This window comes from Oreochromis niloticus, linkage group LG7, assembly GCF_001858045.2.
Source record: "Oreochromis niloticus isolate F11D_XX linkage group LG7, O_niloticus_UMD_NMBU, whole genome shotgun sequence".
In the NCBI taxonomy this organism is placed as follows: Eukaryota; Metazoa; Chordata; class Actinopteri; order Cichliformes; family Cichlidae; genus Oreochromis; species Oreochromis niloticus.
In genome coordinates this window covers 41,201,223-41,220,156 of record NC_031972.2, presented here as the reverse complement: position 1 = coordinate 41,220,156, position 18,934 = coordinate 41,201,223, and the positions used below count along the sequence as shown (strand labels likewise).

Below are 18,934 nucleotides of genomic sequence, written 5' to 3'. Positions count from 1 at the left end.
TTGTGCTGCTGTACCCACAAATATTCAATGCAAACATGGTGCCAAGAAGAAATAAGATGTAAGGTATAAGATTTATTGCCAAGAAACATCGTTACAATAAAGAAATAATCAACCAAAAACAAATTCCCAGCTTTTTTGATTGGGTTTATTTTGTACTGTAGCTTTTTTAAAACAAACAGAAAAACGCCTCTAGTTCTCTTTTTAAAGTGTAAAGTGTTTCACAGTTTGAATAGAAGCCACTCATTAAAGATAATTAAAGATAATTATACATGTTCCACCAGACATAGTCAAACATACAGACTTCAGCATACACACTTCCAGACACAACCTATGACCAACAAGTAATGGGAGAAAGATTAAAGTAAAGCTAACCTATAAAAATGATTTTTCAAAAGTCATTTAAAACAAACTAGAGATTCAGCTGGACTGGCTGGACTGAGGAAGGCTATTTCAGAATATTGGTGCTACAACCCCAAAAGTGTCTTCTGGTTTTAAAATAAGAGGATGGAGCAGACATGTTGGTAAGATAATCTGAGGGGCTGTCTGCTGTAATAATGTCTCAGTAACTCTGCTGTATAAACAGGTGTCTGACCATGTAGAGTTTTATATGTTAATAATAGAATTTTAAAGTGACTTCTGAATTTTGCTGGAAGCAAGGTGTGATATGTCCAAAATGATGCCAATGTTCTTGGCATATGTTTTGATATTGCTAGCGAGTGAGCTGATGTAATGACTAACCTCTCTGAAGAAGTTGCTACCGAGTTGCTAAGAACCACAGTTTTAGGCCAGAATTCAGATGGAGGGAATTTGAGTGAGGCACTGTATGAGAAAACTGTTGTTAAAATTAATATAGTGGCATGGTCAGAGAAGTCTAGTAGGACTAAAAAGGAATATTCACCTCTATCCTAGTGTATAAGACTATTACTGAATATTACTAATGACAGAGTTTTAGTGCTATGGTTTCATCGTTAACCAGAATTTATCAAAGACATTGTTTCTCTGCACCAACTGAAAGAGGTGATGAATGACAACTTTCTCAAGGGTCTTTAAAAAGAATGGCAGTTTGGAAATGGGTCTGTAATTATCTAAAACAATGGGATCTAGGGAGTTTTGTTTTTTTTTTAATGTCAATTGGGCTGGAAGATATGCACATATATGAGACTATTGATATTAGAAAAAGTATGTGTTAATATGGGCACAACACAAAACAGAATTTTCAATCTGGCATTCAACAGGAAGAAAGCATGGACAGTCTCTGGGAGGTGGGTGCATTTAGTAGGTCAGCAGAGCATACACTGTTTAACTTTGAGACAAGTGATGATGGTGGAGCAGCAGTGTTAGCATGTTAGTGTGGAAGAGTAGGGATATGCCCAGTAAAACCACCTGTGGAGGCCAATTACATTAAGCATTTTCTAGTGTTTTATACTTTCTATATACAGTACACCTGCCAAGGAGAACAGCCCTGTTTTAAATGTGTTTAGGATGTTAGATATTAACTAAGAGTAACACAATAAGCACCCTATCACTTAGGACTATTGAATGGTAGTTGGAGTTTTAATGGTCAATGGCTTTTCTCCATAGAACACCAGGAGGCAGTTGGTATTCGAGGTAGCACATTTTTCACAGCAGTTTAATTTTGATAAGTGTGTTTTGTTTTTTTAATGTTGGACATAGATTGTAGAGTGTAACAGAATAGCAGTGATTTTTCACATGTAAAAATAGCATAATGATATGTGGCTAAACTCTGTTTGCTAAGGACGGGCACATGTGCTATGTTCTTCCATGAGTAGGTAGGTGGGCCAGAGGTAAGCGTGTGGCTAGGGTTCATGGATATGTTAGATTAAGATGTAAATGCGTGTAGCTATATTTCATGTAAGATGTAAATCTTAAAATATTTTTTTATTATCCTAACCTAACACCAGATTTTCCTTATAAGAAAACTACATTTTGACTCAGTACTGCTGATTTCACATATTTTAACTTAGTAGCAGGTTAGAGAAGGGGTCTCTTGCCTGTGCTTGAAGAACAAAGACGTGGTGGAGGAGGAGGAGGTGGGTATATGAGACACAAAAGATGAGAGGCCTCCAACAGTACACGCTCGTCTCTTCAGCAGCTGAGCTAATCCACATGCTAGCTGTCTTCATCGTATTCACAGTGGGGGCCATTAAAGCGTCCGGCTGGATGACCATCTATCTATTTAGGTTTGTAGGCTGGTTGGACAGAAGCTGTTGTGCAGACTGTATCTATTCATTTCCCTAAAGCAGGTTCAGGGCAGATTGCCGCTGCACAGTTGCTGGGTATTGCGTTTATTTTATTACATTTAGTACCAGTCTTCATTAAGGTGTTACAGTGTGCAATAACGGGCACCTCAGGGTATATGTGTGTCCTAAAAGAGGCAGGAAAAAAATTGAATCATTTAGATCATGGTGCCCCGAATACACTGTCCAAAGGGTTTTTTGGTACATTGCAGGTTTTTGTTTATTTTAATTTTTTAATGACTTTTTACTGTGCTTTAGATACGTGCTTACCTATAACTGTCAAACAGAGCAAACACCAATATTTATGCCACTGTACAGCAGTCTCATGACAGCAGGTGAGTAACACTACTATCAAGTTTCTTTCGGTCTTCTATATAATTTCCACTTGCAGTTGCTCTGTTTAATTGTAATCTTACATAACTATCTACTGTGTGTTGTTGTTATTATTATTGTTATTATTATTGTTATTATTATTGCTAAAATAATTCACATTATTGATAATATTGCGATTTAATTTTAAAGTCTTCTGTGCAAGTTTGATTGATGATGTTGTGATCAGAACATTTTTGTTCTGGCTCCCTAATGGCCGTGCGTGCGTGCGTGTATGTGTGTCAATAGCAAGTAAATACACAGTAGTCTCCAATGCTCTGCTTCATACTTGTTTCAATTTGTCGAACTAACAGATGAAAGCCCCCTGCCCCCTTCGCTGCTTCATTGTGTGTGTGTGTGTGTGTGTGTGTGTGTGTGTGTGTGTGTGTGTGTGTGTGTGTGTGTGCTGTTTGTATCTGTAGCCCTACCTCTGCCTTTTCTCTCTTTCCCTTTTTTATCATCCTCTGTTATCTTTTTCTCATCTGCTCTTTTATTCCATCCAGTTTGCTTGTGTTTCTCCTTCTTTCTCCCCCCCCCCCTCCTTTCCTCCCTTCCTCTCTCCATCTAGCAGTAGTTGTCAGTCAGTCTTTGACAGCTTTCTCCCTCCTCTGTCCTGACGTCACTCTCTGTTTGCATAGCTATTGTCTTACAACGGCTGCAGTAACAGTGGCAGGAGCTTCCTTGCCAGATTTTCTTTTTTCACTCCCTCCTTTTAGCTCTCCTTTCCCCAGGAAAGACTCTCCCTCTCCCCCACAATCTCACGCTCTCTCTCTTCATTAGTAAATCCTACAGTGGAATGAGAAGTGAGAGAGTGATGGAGAGGATAAGGAGGAGGATATAGACTGCAGAAAAGCAGAGATGCAGTAGCTAGCCACAACCACTTCTCCGTGTCTGGATTTGCTGCGGCTGTGAAGGATTTCTGCCAGTTTTTTATTTTATGTTTATTTAGTACTTGATTTAATCCTCCAAAAGCCTCCTTTTTTTGGCAGCTGCACTAGCTGTGTGTGTTTGTGTGTGTTTGGAGGAGGGCTTTTAAAGCAGCAACGGATAGCGGAGCTGGGGCATCTGGCTGTCTGGGAGGCAGCGACGGCCGGCTGGCTGCATTGTGTTGCTTTGATGACCCCCGCTGTGTAGCTGCCTGCTCATCAACCTCCCTTCTCTCTCTTTCTCTCTCACCCTCCCCTTTCTCTCTCCTCTCTTTCCTCCTTCTCCTCCTCCTCCTCTCTCTCCATCACAGCTCCCGGCCCAGCCATGTTCGGCACTGAGTCCTCATGTAAGTACCATCACCATCCTTCCGTCTGCCCTGTGTTTGTCTTTGTTTATGGACCTTTTAATTCTTGCGTGTGTGTTTTATCTGAGGATGAGGAGGAAAGGGAATATGCTAGCTTTCCTCTTTTATTGCATCCCGTCTTTCCTCATCTCCCTCTCCTCTCTTGTCTTCTTCCTGTTTTGCCTCCATGGTTGCTGGTGGCAGATTGCATGGGGAGAAATCTGGGATCTACCATTTTAGCACAGAGGGTCGGCACTACAAGCTAGCTGGACATGCTGACTTAACCGCCTACCCTGTATTCTCTCTGAGCCTTACTGTGTGTGCATTTAAAATTACCACAAAAAAATCACCTCCCGTCTCTATCCGTTTTCTGCCCTCTTCATAGTAATAGCTGCTCTTTGAATGAACATCTGTTCTTGTGCATGTTTATGTGAGTGAGCATGTCGGAAGATGGATGCTTTGACCAGAGTTGCATCGTCTCCAGAAGCATCAGTCTGCACTCTGCTTCTTTCTTACGGCTCAGTCAGATCCCTGCGAGGTGTGAGCTTAGCATTTCCTGTCTCAAATGCTAGTGAATCAAGCATAGCACACCGCTCTTCTATATGTATGCACGTGTGTCTTTGGACACCAAACAGCCCCTCACCTCCCTCTGAAGTGTTACTAGTGTCGATGTTAAGGTGAGCCAGTGTACTTGATTCTCCCATTACAAGAATCCCTTTTGCCTAGATCAATACCGTGATGGCTCACTCCACTACCTGCTCATTGTTTTCAGAAGGCCTGAGATTATGTCATTGATTCTGTCTTGATTGCACAGTCGAGGCTAAAACTAACTTGTTGTTTTGATGTGGGATCATAGCTAGCATGCACACCGGCAATTGCACCAGGAGTGGTTTAGAAGCCAAATAGTAGAGCCTAATCTTTGTTTATGAAATGTGGAGCTGATTGGATGACACTGTGCAATATCTTGTAATGGCTTAACATTGTTGTTGGTGGAGTTTTATTTATTTATTTATTTATTTATTTTTTTAAAGAAATTAAAAGTAGAGATCTTTAGATTTACAATTGCAGGCAGTCATTTTATGAATCAGAAAAGTAGCAGTATCAACTTAGATGAAACTTGTATAAAATATACAACTCCTGCTAATAGTTTAAAGTGTGCTTAGATGCTTAACATGTCTGACCTGCCTTTGAACATGCATGCCATTTCCAAGGAAACATATTAATGGAAATGTTAGAGCATGTAAGCATAGACATCTTGCGTACTCCAACATCTGCATTTCCAGTTAAATAAATAAATAATACACACATGACTGTTAGTGCTTAGTTTATCTGAAATGACTCCAGGTTACAATGGCAGCACGTCTTTAACTGGCAACAGTCCTCTGAGGAAGTAAGTAGTGCATCCAAAATGGGGTTATGAAAATGGAAAATACACTTATTTTCCAGTGGGGGGAAAAAAGTAAATAAATAAGATAACACTCTACTCATTGCTTTAAAGATATACGGACCAGTCATGCTTTAGTGCATAGTCAACTCCTGATGGTGCATTTCCATCCAGGAAAAAGCCCTGTAGTGCAATAGTACTGTCTGATTTCAAATTAAATGCTGTTGTAGCTAACTCTTGCTTTAGATAGTAATTTGTATTTCTGTGCTTCATTACCTTTTCATTAGATGTAATAATTTTATATCAGATGCACAGTTGTTTATGGAAACAATTCTACTTTGCTGTAGCAGAGATGGTACCTATGACCTTTATTTGGCAGCTTCTCCTCGCTGCCCACTATTCTGAGTTCTGTTCCATTTTGACACAGGCCTGCCACTCTTTCCATTATGTCATGTCTGCAGTTTGATACAGGTCGGTTAGTAAAGCATTACTGCGTGTTTTTGTTTGTTTGTTTTTTCCATTTGTTTTTGTTTGTTTTTAAACAGTAACTCAAAGGACATAATGCTGCATTAAATCTACAGCAAATCCATAACACAGACGAGAGGAGGTCAAGTATGAGTATAGTTCTGATCAGTTCACAGGATATAATTATAGGAGATCGTGAGCACAGTGTTTGCATTTCTTTATGAAAGGATGTACACTCATTTGACTGACGTTTTTAAAATTAAAAGTCAGAGCTCGCGATCGTAAACATGCCTTGAACAAACACATTCACAAACTGTTGTGCTTTCCTTGTGGTCATCATACTCGGCCACCTGGCAAATTAAACTGGAAGTACTATCATGTAAAATTTGGCCAATCCCACTGATTCCTGTTTGAACAATACTCTCACCAACACAATGTATATTTAATGTTGGATGTGGATATTCTTCTTTCCGCACATCTTTGTAGGAAATCATTCGTGACTTCTTGAGTGTTTCCTGACAATAAGCACAGACAGACTAGAAAGACACAATGTTCATTCAGCTCTGTAGGTTTAAGTAATAAACTCAGCAATGTTTGTTGACATGGTTAAGCGGGACCCATTTTTATAGGCTATTTCCTTTTGAAATAGCTTTGTTGTGGAAACGGCTTGGGTCCAGCAAACACCGCAACAGGAAACAAACCATGGCAATTTTTAGTTTTTATTCGAAACACTAAAATTTTCTCTGGCAATTCTTTGTATAAGATCATTTATTTTAGGAAACCATCCTGCAATACATGGGATATCTTACTTTATCTCTTATTTTTGGGGCTAAATGAAGCTTTCATTTCCTTGTGATCATCTTTGATATTGGTTTCAAATCATAAGCTAGTTATCTACTGTAGACACATGGACTTCACAAAGGCTTGTCAAGTCCTGTTAAGCTTTCGCGGCAGACTGTGTGGCACTGAGAAAGAACTCAGGGGTGTCTGATTTGCGTATTGTTCAGAAGATCATCTCCTCTCAAGTAGGTGTAGAAAGTAAGAGGAACAAACATCTTCTGAAACTTTTGCCTTTCTCTAGATAATCCTGATTTAGAGCTAAAATGTCAATGGTTTTATCCTTTTTTTGTTTTTTTGCAGTGTTTTACTGTTTTAAAATGAGCTATATTTTGAGACATAGCAGTAATTAGAGTGACTAGTCTATTTTGAGCTCCGTGCAGCATTGACATTGTAGGTCGGTGTTCAGGTTTGGTGGGAAATGTGCCGAATTGCTTTCTGGCTCTAAAATCTGTTCTCCCTTTCTAATAAGGACAGATGGTAGCGGGAGAGAAAAACCTGGGAAATCACTTCCAACATGTTTGTCCTCTTCAGTACAGCAAAAGACAAAATAAATGTACACCATATTTATTGATTCTTGTTATATAAAGTAGAACTAATTTGGCAGTACATGTAGGATAGTATATGGATGTGACAGCTGTAATTTTTCTGTATCTGCTTATTCAACTATTTTCTTTTATTTATTTATTTATTTATTTATTTTTTACAGCTGAGCAAAATTAAATGCGACTTTATAACAGGTGAACAAATATAGATAAAATATGTGCTAATTGCAGCAGAAGTCTGTTAACCCAGACTAATGTTTTTATATCATGAATTAAATTTTCCCAAAGGTGTTATGGAAGTGAAGTCTATTTAGGTGTTGAAATATACCGGCCATTCCTCTCAGTTTTCAACATCCAGCTGGATTTCTAACCTTATGGACCCGCAAATATCAACTGCTTTGCACACTTCTGTGAGCAGTTACCTTGTGTCACAGACATAAACCCGCACACACACAGATGGGACTCATTTGTACATACATTTGACCTCAATAGCTGTTACCTTCCTGTCCCCTTCTTTTCAGCAAAGTAGGTTTTAGGTAATAGTAACTGTGTTCTACCTTCTTTTTTTGCTCTTGTTTTGGCCTGTTTGTTGTAGGGTGCTGTGAGGAAGTGGTTCAGTAGTTCTACTGTCAGTCTATACTTGATCAGAATTGAGGTCAGTATGTACAGCTTTCTAGATTGTATCACTTCGTTCAGTAGCCTTGAGACTAATTATTGTATGATGTTAAACTGTCTTAGGAGGACATGATGATCTTATCATGGATGTGTACTTGAAGAAACCAACAGTGGCATAGGACTGTTTTTATTGGTGTTATTATTACTTTAATAGTCCTTGGATTTAAGAAGTAAGAGACTTGAGACTTACTTTGCTGTGGACACAGTGGACAAACAGTGATTCTTGTTTTCAATTTTTTTTTAATCTCCATGGATGTCCAGATGGAGTATTGTGCTCACCATCACTGACTTGGAGAGACAGCTGACAGACTACACCAATCATAACTAGCTTCCACAATGACATTTCTGGTATGTCACTGTGATGGTATGTCAGGAACAAACTGTTGGAAACAGGAATGTAGATAAACTAACACTGGCTGTCTTGTTGATGTAGATGAGAGACTCTGGGTCCTTTTCAAAAGAGTGTTCACTCCATTACGGAGTGTGCAGAAGAGTGATTTGGGCATTCTTTTGGTCAATATTACAGTAAATGTAACAAAAAACGAAGCAAACATGTAGATGTAGGAGATACTTATAAGGAACTATGATACAGTATAGATAACCTTTTCCCCCTTGATTGTATTTTTTTTTGCCCAGATGCTCAGATATGTCTTATCCTACGTTTCTACCATTTGTAACGTTACCTTGTGTCTCGCATAAGTAGCGTACATGCAATGCTAACTGTAAGAACATATTAAGCCAGCAAAGATTTTCTCCCAGGTTAATTGATAGTTTATCGATCTAAGTTCATGGTAAGTTTTAGTATATATATGTGATCAATACTTTCAGGGTGAATTGTAAACCTTGGCAGCTGTTTGTTTGGAGCAGCTCTTCAACATAAAACACAGGGATAACCATTAGACATGATAACTTACAGAAAAAAACAAATGGGGGGAAAAATGGCTTGAAGTGTTATGGTAGCTGAATTGCAGAAGGAATGAACATTTTAAAAAATTTATTAAGGATACACTGATGCCAGCTGAATAATTTCACCCTCAAATAGATGACCACAAAATGCCAAAATACTGTTTTCTGGAGGATTTGCTGGTTTCAAACCAGTACTTCTTTAAAAGTGCTGTTCAGACAGTTTTTATCTTTTAAAGGAAGGCTGTGAAACCAGCAGATAAAGGACAAACACATGAGCCTCTGTATAAAACACTGATAAAAGACTGGCACGAAGGGAAAATGTGAATTTTGTGTTGCTACCACTTCACAAATACCTCAGTGTTCCTATAAAATTGAAGCTAATCATTAAAATCTCTACCAAAATATTTGTGCTGTGTAACCATTTCCACCCCTTCATAATGCATAATGCACTCTTTGGCCACATGCCTGCTTTGCCTGAAATCAATAATCATCACCTGGGCTTTAGATACATTTGGGATCAAGAAGTTATGATACCAAGAAGTAAAATCTGTTGGAGTATTTCTGTTGTTTGACTAGAAAACAGAGACATTTCAACAGTGTGGTGTCGCAGAAACATAATAGCTTCCCTCATGACTGCTCCTGCATCCATCAGTGGATATTAATGGAGTACACTGGCTCTCTGTCAGTCAAGACATCTGAGGACAGGCTGGTGCAGCAGTTTAAATAGCATAGTAACCCATCTATTAAGATATGGATACTTTACTTTGTGTTGAATGCGAATGAAAAGTCAGCAGACAGTGTCAGACTTCTGCTTTTGTCTTTTCTAAGTTACTTTATATTCACAAAATATTTATTAATGTAAGTTTAATGGTTTGATTTCCTGTCCTGCACTGACTTTAGCTTCTGAGTCTCTTTCGGCACTGGTTGTATCTCTCCTCCCACAAACTTCTGTATAGTAATAATGACTTGTAACTGTTCTTTTAGGCAAGTAGCCCAGCTGACTGCTATAAGCTTTGCAGAGCAGGCAGCCATGTATATGAATCTTCTCTATGTTTATGTACTTATCAGTAATAATTTAGGTCACATTGTCAATAGAGCTTCAATCCTTTGTTTTATGTAGCGCTATCCACCCAAACATAATCCCATGTTTGTTATGGACTCTGGAAATAGCTTCTTTCTTTTTTTTCTTTTTTCTTTTTTTTACCCATCAGCCATCTAAAATGCTGATGGAATATTGTTGTCATCCTGTTGGGTGGACAGCATGGACACCATGGACACCCAAGTATGTAGAGGCAATAACTAGGGAACAAGACGGTGTAGCATTTTGAAATTCATACCATCTGCTAAAAATCTCAGACAAGTTTCAGTGACTTCAACCTCAAGGTCGAGGTCAGAGATCAAATTTTCTGAAAATCTTATGAATGCAGTAACTCAAGAAGAATATCACCTCGGATTTTCAAATTTATACCATTTCCTGGAGGCTGGGGGTATAGTACTGCCGGCCACCAGTATTTTTATAGTGGGGAAACCATCCCTATCTCAATGTAAGACCATTCAATGTCACCTAATTACTAGTCTACGAAAAGAAATGGTGTAGCCTTACCTGTGTGACTTGCATCAGGAAGTGGCCAGTGCCCGTCACCAGCCTATCAGGACAGCATTTGTTCTCATTTTGCATTCTGAAGATTTTCCCTCACTATAGCCAAATCCTTGAAACCGCCCAACTGATGAGTCCAGGAAGCATCCACTACTTCTCTTTTGGAATAGAAGGAAATGTCAGCATACCAGGATAAACCTTTTAACAATGATCCTCTATTGGTGAGAGAGTTTATCCCCCAAGTAAAATCAAGGGCCAGAAAATTAGCAGAGTTTTCTACTCTGAGAGCTGTTTTAAATAACCTGATAAAGACTGATTATTTGACTCTGTGTAGACATTTGCTGTTCTTTTAAGAACTAGTACTTTTGTAGGGTGGCTGGTAATAGAACAAAACAAATATATTTGTCAGACTGAGAGTCTGCTTGGCAACCCGGCAATTGCCAGCGACTGGTACATTACAAAACAGCAAATGTGTTTTGTGTTTCAAATCTCACTACTTCTTCTTTTCATTGGAATGTTTGTTTCTAACATTTGCCGTGAAGCAAAATTAAGACATCCTATACCAACAGAAGGGTACAGCAGTGAATAATTGAGCCAATTGTAATTGATGAACATAATTCATTAGCTTTAAGTAAACATTGTCAACATATAAACATGTCTCATTATTTAAAACAAAAGTATTGTGCTGATAGAACAATCACAGATTTTTTGTTGTTTCTTATTTTCTCCCTGGCTTTGGAGTGTAACGCAGCACATGAGGATAACTGTTCCATGTGTAGTTAAGTCTGTGTTGCTTTTTGAGGGGCAGCAGTGTGTTTTTCAGTATGCAGCAAAAACCCTGAGTAGGATTTAAAACCCCTGATCAACACAGTCTATGGCATTTCTTTGGAAGCTTAATTGCCAACAATACCCCTACTAATAAGGATGAGCTCATGAGAATGCAGCTGGCATGTGTAGGTATGTTTTCATTGTGGGAGGATTGCTGTGGGCCATACCTTAGTCATACCAATCCATCACTGTATGTTCTTTCATCAGTGGTAATTTTGGAATACATTTTTTTTTTTTTTTTTTTAAAGCTGGATATTGTTTTGGCTGTTTGCGTGATAGGATCACTTAATCTTTCAGTGCAGTGATGAGCCACCAATGGCCTTTAACCTCAGGAAACTTCAGGTTGTGTATTGTATTTGCTGTTCTATTGTCCGTGCCCAAGAGCAGAATAAGGTACTTACTGAAGATGGCCATTTGATGAAAGCACTCTGACGGCAACCAGCTGTCTCTGTTGCTGTGGTAACCCCCGTAAGAACAGCAAGACGGCAGAGTGATCAGGTTTCTGTGGTAACTGCTGACTACTGCTATTTTGGTCTTCTGTGCTCATATAGTGGCTAGAAGTCAAGAGAGCTAAAAATGAGGCTTATTGTAGTTAATGGGCTTTCAGTAAGGTCTTATATACCATGAAAGCAACACTAATGTATTTGATTGGATCATGACCTCTGACCCTAAATCCTTACTAAATAGGTGCAAGGTTTAGAAAGACCCTAAACCATAAATCTAGCAGTATAACTAGATAACTATCAGTTATCTGGCATCAAATAGGATGCTGTACAAAATGAACTTAAGCCCAGTGGTAAAACTATTGTCTACTGTTGTACAGCCTGCACTACAAAAGAGGGATTATCCAGTACTGCCATAGAGACCCCATACTTACTTACAATCTCTGACACCCCTGGGTTAAGTATCTCTAAAGGCCACACTGGGAAATTAGGAGCAGACATCCGGTTATCTATTTTTATTTTTTTTTTAAACAACAACAAAAAAGTTCCCCTCTCGCCCCTACAGGTGGTGATTATCCTTCAAGCTTGGGTCCTCTACCAGAGGCCTGGGAGTTTGAGGGTCCTGCTCAGTATATCTGCTGTTCCTAGAACTGTGCTTTTCTGGACAGAGAACTCCGATGTTGTTCCTGGGATCTGCTGGAGCCATTTGCCTTGCTCAGGGGTCACTGCATTGAGTGCTCCGATTACCACTAAGATCACTGTTGCCTTCTCTGTTGAGCTTTTCGTGTTCCTTCTTCCTGATGTTGCTATCAGTCGGTATAGCTACATATATCACTATGGCCATCTTCCTCTGCTTGTCCACCACTATTATGTCCAGTTGGTTAGCCATCACCAGTTTGTCCATCTATATGTGGAAGTCCCACAGGATCTTAGCTTGGTCATTCTCGACCTCCCTAGGGGGGCGTCTTCTGTCTCGCCATTTTGAGCTCCGGATTTCCAGGTCATATTCAGCACAGATGTCTCCAGCTGACTACACCTGGAGAACCCAACATTTATGAAAAACCTAAATTGACAAGCAGACAAGAATAAAGTTTGCAAAGTAATAATTGTTCATGCGTATTTCCATTTTTATTTCAATGTGACGAATTAGAATATAGAACTGCCATTTGGTACACTTCTATGCTTTGTCAGAAACATATGTGTGAGCCACTAAGTTTAAATGACCACAGTCTATTGTTAAACGATTTGACTACGTGGTGCGTGAAACTGTGTAAAAAGCCCATTTGAATTAATAAATTTAGCTATTCTTTTTTTTTTTTTTTCAATTTGTGAAGCTGGCCTTCCTCAGTAGTGTTAATCTTGCTCTTTTATTAGCTGCTTTATTTTTTTTCTCTCTCTGCCTTGTACAAAATGTACATTTGCAGACAAATCAAGGCAAACAAAGAAATAAAGGAAAATCAGTATTATGGAAAATCTCCACAACAGCAAATACTTCTATTAACCCTCCAATGTAGGAACGTCCTATTCCCTGACAGTTATTGCCTCTTCTGCTTTTGTGCTTTTTTTTTTTTTTTAAATTTTAAATACACGGAGAACATTCTTGGATATTTTTAAGGTCCTCTCTAAATCCAAGATATTGTTAGATACATCATCTATTGTTATGTTACCAACCTTATCACATTACTAAATATCTGTATATGGATTTAAGGCTGGTTGTGAATATATTCAACAGACAGGGCCAGCTCCCGGGCCATTTGCTGTTGCCATCCATAACTTCAGCATTGCCTGTGCCAACAGAAACAGAGCTGAATATCCTGAGGTTTAATAATCAGAGACTTGGCAAGAACCAGTAGCGGTGAGGCAATTCTGCATCTCTTGAGTTTATTCTCAAAATGTTCAACCTGCTCTCTTTTGGATATTGCTGGATTTATTTGAGTACTTAACTGTGTTTGTTTTTATGTTCTTTGGTGCTTAAAGTGCCTTCATCTCTGGTATGTCAGCAGATTTGATTCCCACTGAAGTCACAAGATAGGTAATCGCTGGAACATTTTTGGCTTAGATTACAGTTGGTGGATAATTTAAGAGTATCCTTGATATTAATTTTAAGGGGTGATGTATTTCTTTGTTATATTTTTTTCTGCAGTTGTTAAGAGTTGAATTGTTTAAAGCATAAAATATTCTGAACACTGACATTGACATACACTATCAGTGTTAGTACTGGCGTTCAAATTCCCATGGTGATCATCCAATTGAAAGCTTCTTATCCCTTTAAATCCCTGCTTGTCTGGATAACATTCACCTGTAATTACTCCAAGAGAACTCTGAAGGATGCAACTAACCTCAAAAACCAAGCAGGTTCAGTGTAAGCAGAGTCAGTTTAATGAGATAAGCTGGTCCCTATGCTGTTGGTGGGTGAGATGACGCATTATAACATGACTGTTTTTGGTGTTCGCCCTCCTCCATAATTATTATGTGTGCTTGGCTCCTGATGAAAAGTATTTTCAGGGTACCAGAATGAGCTTGAATGGAATAAGGCTTGAATCACAACGGTATGGACAGAATTTCATACCACTCTGTGTGAAGAGTATTTACCAGTTCATTTTAGGGGCAGGTAAACATGGTGGAGCTTTGTTGTCAGCCACAAAAAGAACAGACTCACAACGTACCCGGGGTATCCTTTCACTTACCTTAACATTGCCAGTCAGGATAAGCGGTCACAAGAAGCTGGTTATCAACTCACTAAATTAACCCAGGGTTTGCAGAGCTAGGTAGGAACACGCGTATGAACTTGAGTGAAATCTCATTCGTAATTCATAGAGTTTAATAATATGTCAGCCCACCCTGACAGAGTCCAAGCTATTTCTGAGGTTGACACTGATGTTGGACACAAAGGCCTGGCTCAGTCCCAAAGGTGTTCTGTCAGTTTGAGGTCAGGACTCTGTGCAGGCCAGTGAAGTTCTTCCACACCAAACTCCCTCATCCATTTCTTTATGGACCTTGCTTTTTGCACTGATGCACAGCCATGTTGAAACAGGAAGGGCCCCTTCCCAAACGAACAAAGTTGGGAGCATGAAATTGTCCAAAATGTCTTGCTGAAGCATTAAGAGTTCTTTTCACTAGAAATAAGGGGCCGAGCCCAACTCCTGAAAAACAACCACACACTATAATCCAATCACCCCCCACCAAACAAATAAGTACCATTCTCATGGCAACCGCCAAACCCAGACACATTCATTGGATTGCCAGACAGAGAAGCATGATAACATGAGGGCCACGTGAAGTTTGGAGGTCTGTACTGATTGACTCTGAAGAAAGTTGGTGACCTCTGTTGACTATGCGCCTCAGCGTCCGCTGACCCTGCTCTGTGATTTTATGTAGCCTACCACTTTATGGCTTAGTTGCTGTCATTCCCAAGCATTTGGGATTTTGTGGAACTTTTTTTTTTCTTCTCAGAATTGTGGTAAAATTAGTATTTCCATCCTCTTTATCATCCGGGTAGTATGGCCATAAGCTATACGGCCATCAGATTGATTCATCTGAGTGTGTGTGAATATTACATGAAAATGCTTAGGTGTCTAAATATAAAAGCACTGTATGAATGCGTGTGACAGGGTAAATGAGACTTTAAGTGCTCAAAACTGAGTGGAAAGGCGTTGTACAAGTACTAGTCCATTTACTATTAATCAGGCTCTCATTACGCTTAGTAGTGTTTGTTGCTCGTGTTTTGTAAAGGAGCAGTGCATTACTAAATCATTGGTGAAGGTTGCTATCTTTTGGTTTTGTTTTGTTTTTTTTAATCATTCCTCTCTGTGGATCCTCAAGGAAGCACAGTAATAATTGAATTGGCTCAGCAGCATCTTGTAGAGGAAATCGCTGCATTTGTCATCATCTTGTTCAACCATAAATGTAATATTGCAGCTAATCTTGTCAGCCTTTTAATTTTCCATTGCTTTCCACATCATCACTCTAGTGTTTCAGCAGGCTGAAAAAAGAAAGGAAGGAAGTGCCTCATGACCCGAATGTTATTGAATCTAATAAATTGATCAAGTGAGAAATTATGTCTGTGACGTGAGCTGATGATAATGTTAAACCGTCCCCTCAACAGCTTTGTGGGGACAAAAATATTTAAACCTGAGTTTTCTCCATTGAAATGGGTCAGTGGCCATTTTGATGATTAGCATGATACTTGGCTGAAGCTAAAAGTAAAAGGGTATAACTCTGTGTGTGTGTGTGTGTGTGTGTGTGTGTGTGTGTGTGTGTGTGTGTGTGTGTGTGTGTGTCAAAAAAGGCTGCTGCTTAAATTAATTTGTATTAATTAAAGTGTCCCTGGATAACTAAAATAATCATTTCTTTTGTATTAATACCAGAATTGAAGGATCTTCGGTATCTCTAAAAGACTGCTTCATCCATTCTCCTGTAGGGTCATTTGGGGTTGTCATGGTTACCTCTGCAGGAGGAGACTAAGGAGCAAACCTCCCCCACCTCCCTTTATTAAAATCCATGTTATTGATTGGCTGGACTGGCATCTTCAGACTCCCCTTTGTACTTATTCTGCTGGTTTACTAGAGGAAGAGGACAGAACTGGCTCATAATTGTGTTGGCCTGCTGTCATTCAAAGACAGGCCCCAATCAAGAAAACGTGACCAAACCAGAGCCCTCGCTAATAAATGTGCTCTATGAAAGATGACTAGCTTCTGACTCGATGTGGGTATGGATATGGACTCCCAGTGAACCAAGACTTTGTTTTTTTTTTCTTTTCTATTTGAAAGAGGAACAAAACATCAGGTTTAACCAAAAATATATTTTTTTTTACTTTTTTGAAGTAGCAAATGCATTGTTAGTGTGCTGGTGGCTCCGGTGGATATGTCAGTGGAATGGAGGGTAAGTAATCTGGTGCTGCTTTATTTGGTGTGCAGCTGACGGGCTGTGTGTAGTCAGGAACTGTATGGCTGCCGTGTTTCTGATTTTTTTCTTTGCACATGGCCTTTATATTGTACAGCAGGTGGTCCTGTACATTTTGTATTGATATTCATGAAGTGGACTGTTTGCTCAGCGCGTGGGCGAAGGCCTGTTGATTTTGTGTGTGTGTGTGTGTGTGTGTGTGTGTGTGTGTGTGTGTGTGCGTGTGTGTGTGTGCGTGTGTGTGTGTGTTATGTTTCAGTTGTGTATCTGTGTGTGCCTTGTGTGTTAGGAATATGCTAGCTGTAGCTGATATCTGTGTTTACAAAGTGGCCTGTTGTGGAGGGCTTAATAAGCCTTGTTTGGTTTTTTTTGCTTTTGTGTGTTTTGGTTTTTTTTTCTTCTTCTGCCACCTGTGCTTGTTTTTCATGTTTTACTTTTATTCTCTGGTGATATTAAAAAGAATATTTTAAATTTGAAAAAAAAAAAAAAGGTTATTTTGATTGTATCAGCATCTACAAAGCTCCTGCACAAAATCCCAGTTGTTGTATGAAAAGATTACAGCAGCAATTACCTTGTCCATCAGTTATTCTCCTTTTTTCCAGTTGCTTTATTGACATGAACGGAACGTGATGTTAATGCCAATGCATTTAAGGCCTCCCCAAAGCAGTTTTGTATGTTGCATTTTATTTGATTTTTTTTTTTTTTAAACGAAGATAACAAATTTTGTAAAACAATGATCTTCTAGGTGCTTAAAAAGACACTTAAAAAGCAGATTTTCTGCTGGCATCTCTCTGGAAGTTTTTTATTGTTTTACTTTCTAGTCTTCATGTAAATTATGCTTTCTCTGACTTAAAATTATTTGCTTTTTTGATATTATGATTACACAATTTTAAATTAGATGAATATTTTTGGGCTGCTGTGTTTAAGTGGCACCTTAATTGCAGATGACTCTCAGTTTTTGTCCTGGAATGGGTTCCATATTTATGTTTGGATGTTGAGCATTATACAATACAAATATGGATACAGTCTATCTTCTGATTAATAGAGACTAAGTTGTTAGATCTTTTCTTCCGCGCAAGGGAAAAGTACCAGTTTGGCTCTACGTTCTTTGTTTGAACTGTTTCCATAGATACCCAAAATAGATTCCTCATATGTTTAAATGAGTTACTTTCGCTGTCTCTGTCCTCGGTTAACACAGTTCTTAAGTTTGAAGATCATTAATTTTTCAGTGCTGATAATAATCTAACATGTATGCACAAATGGTAGCTACTGTGAACATTTCTCTTGGCAATAAGTAACAGAGCCTTGTTAGAAATAACACTAAATAAGCTCTCAGCTATTCATATAGCTTGGGATTTTTTTTTTTCTGCATTAAAGACATATAGTCAACCCTGCACATTTACACGAAAGTAAAGCCAAAATCTCAAAACCATGGACCCTGTTACACATGCACTTTTGCTGCGGTGAGAGATGTCCATCTTACTCAAAGGTCAGCAGAGGTAGTCGGACCAAGACAGGCTCTCCTTCCCAATCAGCAAGCGCCTGCAATATGAGCCAGGCTATGAGGCTCTCCCTAATCAGCACTGCCAACTAGCATTTCAAGCATGAACAGCTGAGCTGCAGTGACTTACAACCCACATTGGGATGCAGGGGGCCTGCAAGACCCTCCCAGCTTTCTCATGCCAAGCGCAAACTGCTTCTTATAAGAAAACATGACATTAATGCACGTCTTTAACCACAGCCATCACCCTGTTAGGGAAACCTTGTATTCCCAGTGCTGAAAGTTACAGCTCTGTTTTTAGATCAAGTCAACTAGACTATCTGAAAATGTGTCTGTATTGCTTTTTTATTCCCAGTGCTAATCCAGTGTGCATTTGTGCATCTTAACCCCTTCCAAGCCCATTAAACTATTTAAATGTAATCAGCAGTTCAACAACATGAAAGAAGAAACTCGTAGGATACAGTTCAGCTCCATATGTGAGCAGTAAAGCTTGTCCCCAAGAAACTTGCCACTTCTTTATTTATTTACAAAAAGGGGTTTCCATCTAATATTAGCAAGGTGTACCTGATGAAATGGCTGGTGATTTTAGATCTTTTTGACCAGAGGTGGGAAGTAACAAAGTACAAATACAATGCTATTGTATTTACGTAGAATTTTTCAGGTATCTGTTCTTTACTTGTTATACCACAGATGACTTTTTACTTTTACTCCCTACATTTTTACACAAATATCTGTACTTTCTACTTCTACATATTAAAAATTATTTTCTACTTCCATCTGCAAACAGGCTCGTTACTCTAGTATCAGCTTGTTGCACATCGTGTTGTGTGAAGGTGCGGAGCTGTATGTTTCAGGGAGAAAAAAGAATTCAAGCCAACTTTAGTCAGAGAAGACAAAAGATGTAAGAAGTCAGACAGGACAGGGGAGTAAGAGCAAGGTTAGATTTAAAGGTAA

The 18,934-nt window shown here is 39.0% G+C and overlaps 1 protein-coding gene across 7 annotated transcripts in view; it reads left to right on the top strand.

Moving 5' to 3' along the window:
* The window catches only part of LOC100710251 (suppressor of tumorigenicity 7 protein homolog), a 55,781-nt gene that overhangs the window by 14,860 nt on the left and 21,987 nt on the right, over positions 1-18,934 (top strand). For 3 of the 7 annotated variants that reach the window (XM_025909124.1, XM_025909123.1, XM_025909122.1), the window contains exons 1-2: positions 2,575-2,593; positions 3,865-3,900. The exons of 1 other annotated variant lie outside the window; for it this stretch is intronic. In XM_025909124.1, coding sequence (XP_025764909.1) covers positions 2,584-2,593; positions 3,865-3,900 — 46 coding nt within the window. In that variant the 5' untranslated portion in view covers positions 2,575-2,583. Of the gene's footprint in view, positions 1-2,516; positions 2,594-3,864; positions 3,901-16,336; positions 16,459-18,934 lie in introns of those variants that run through there. 3 more of the 7 variants (XM_019357934.2, XM_005454187.4, XM_025909125.1) reach the window with 3 other exon arrangements.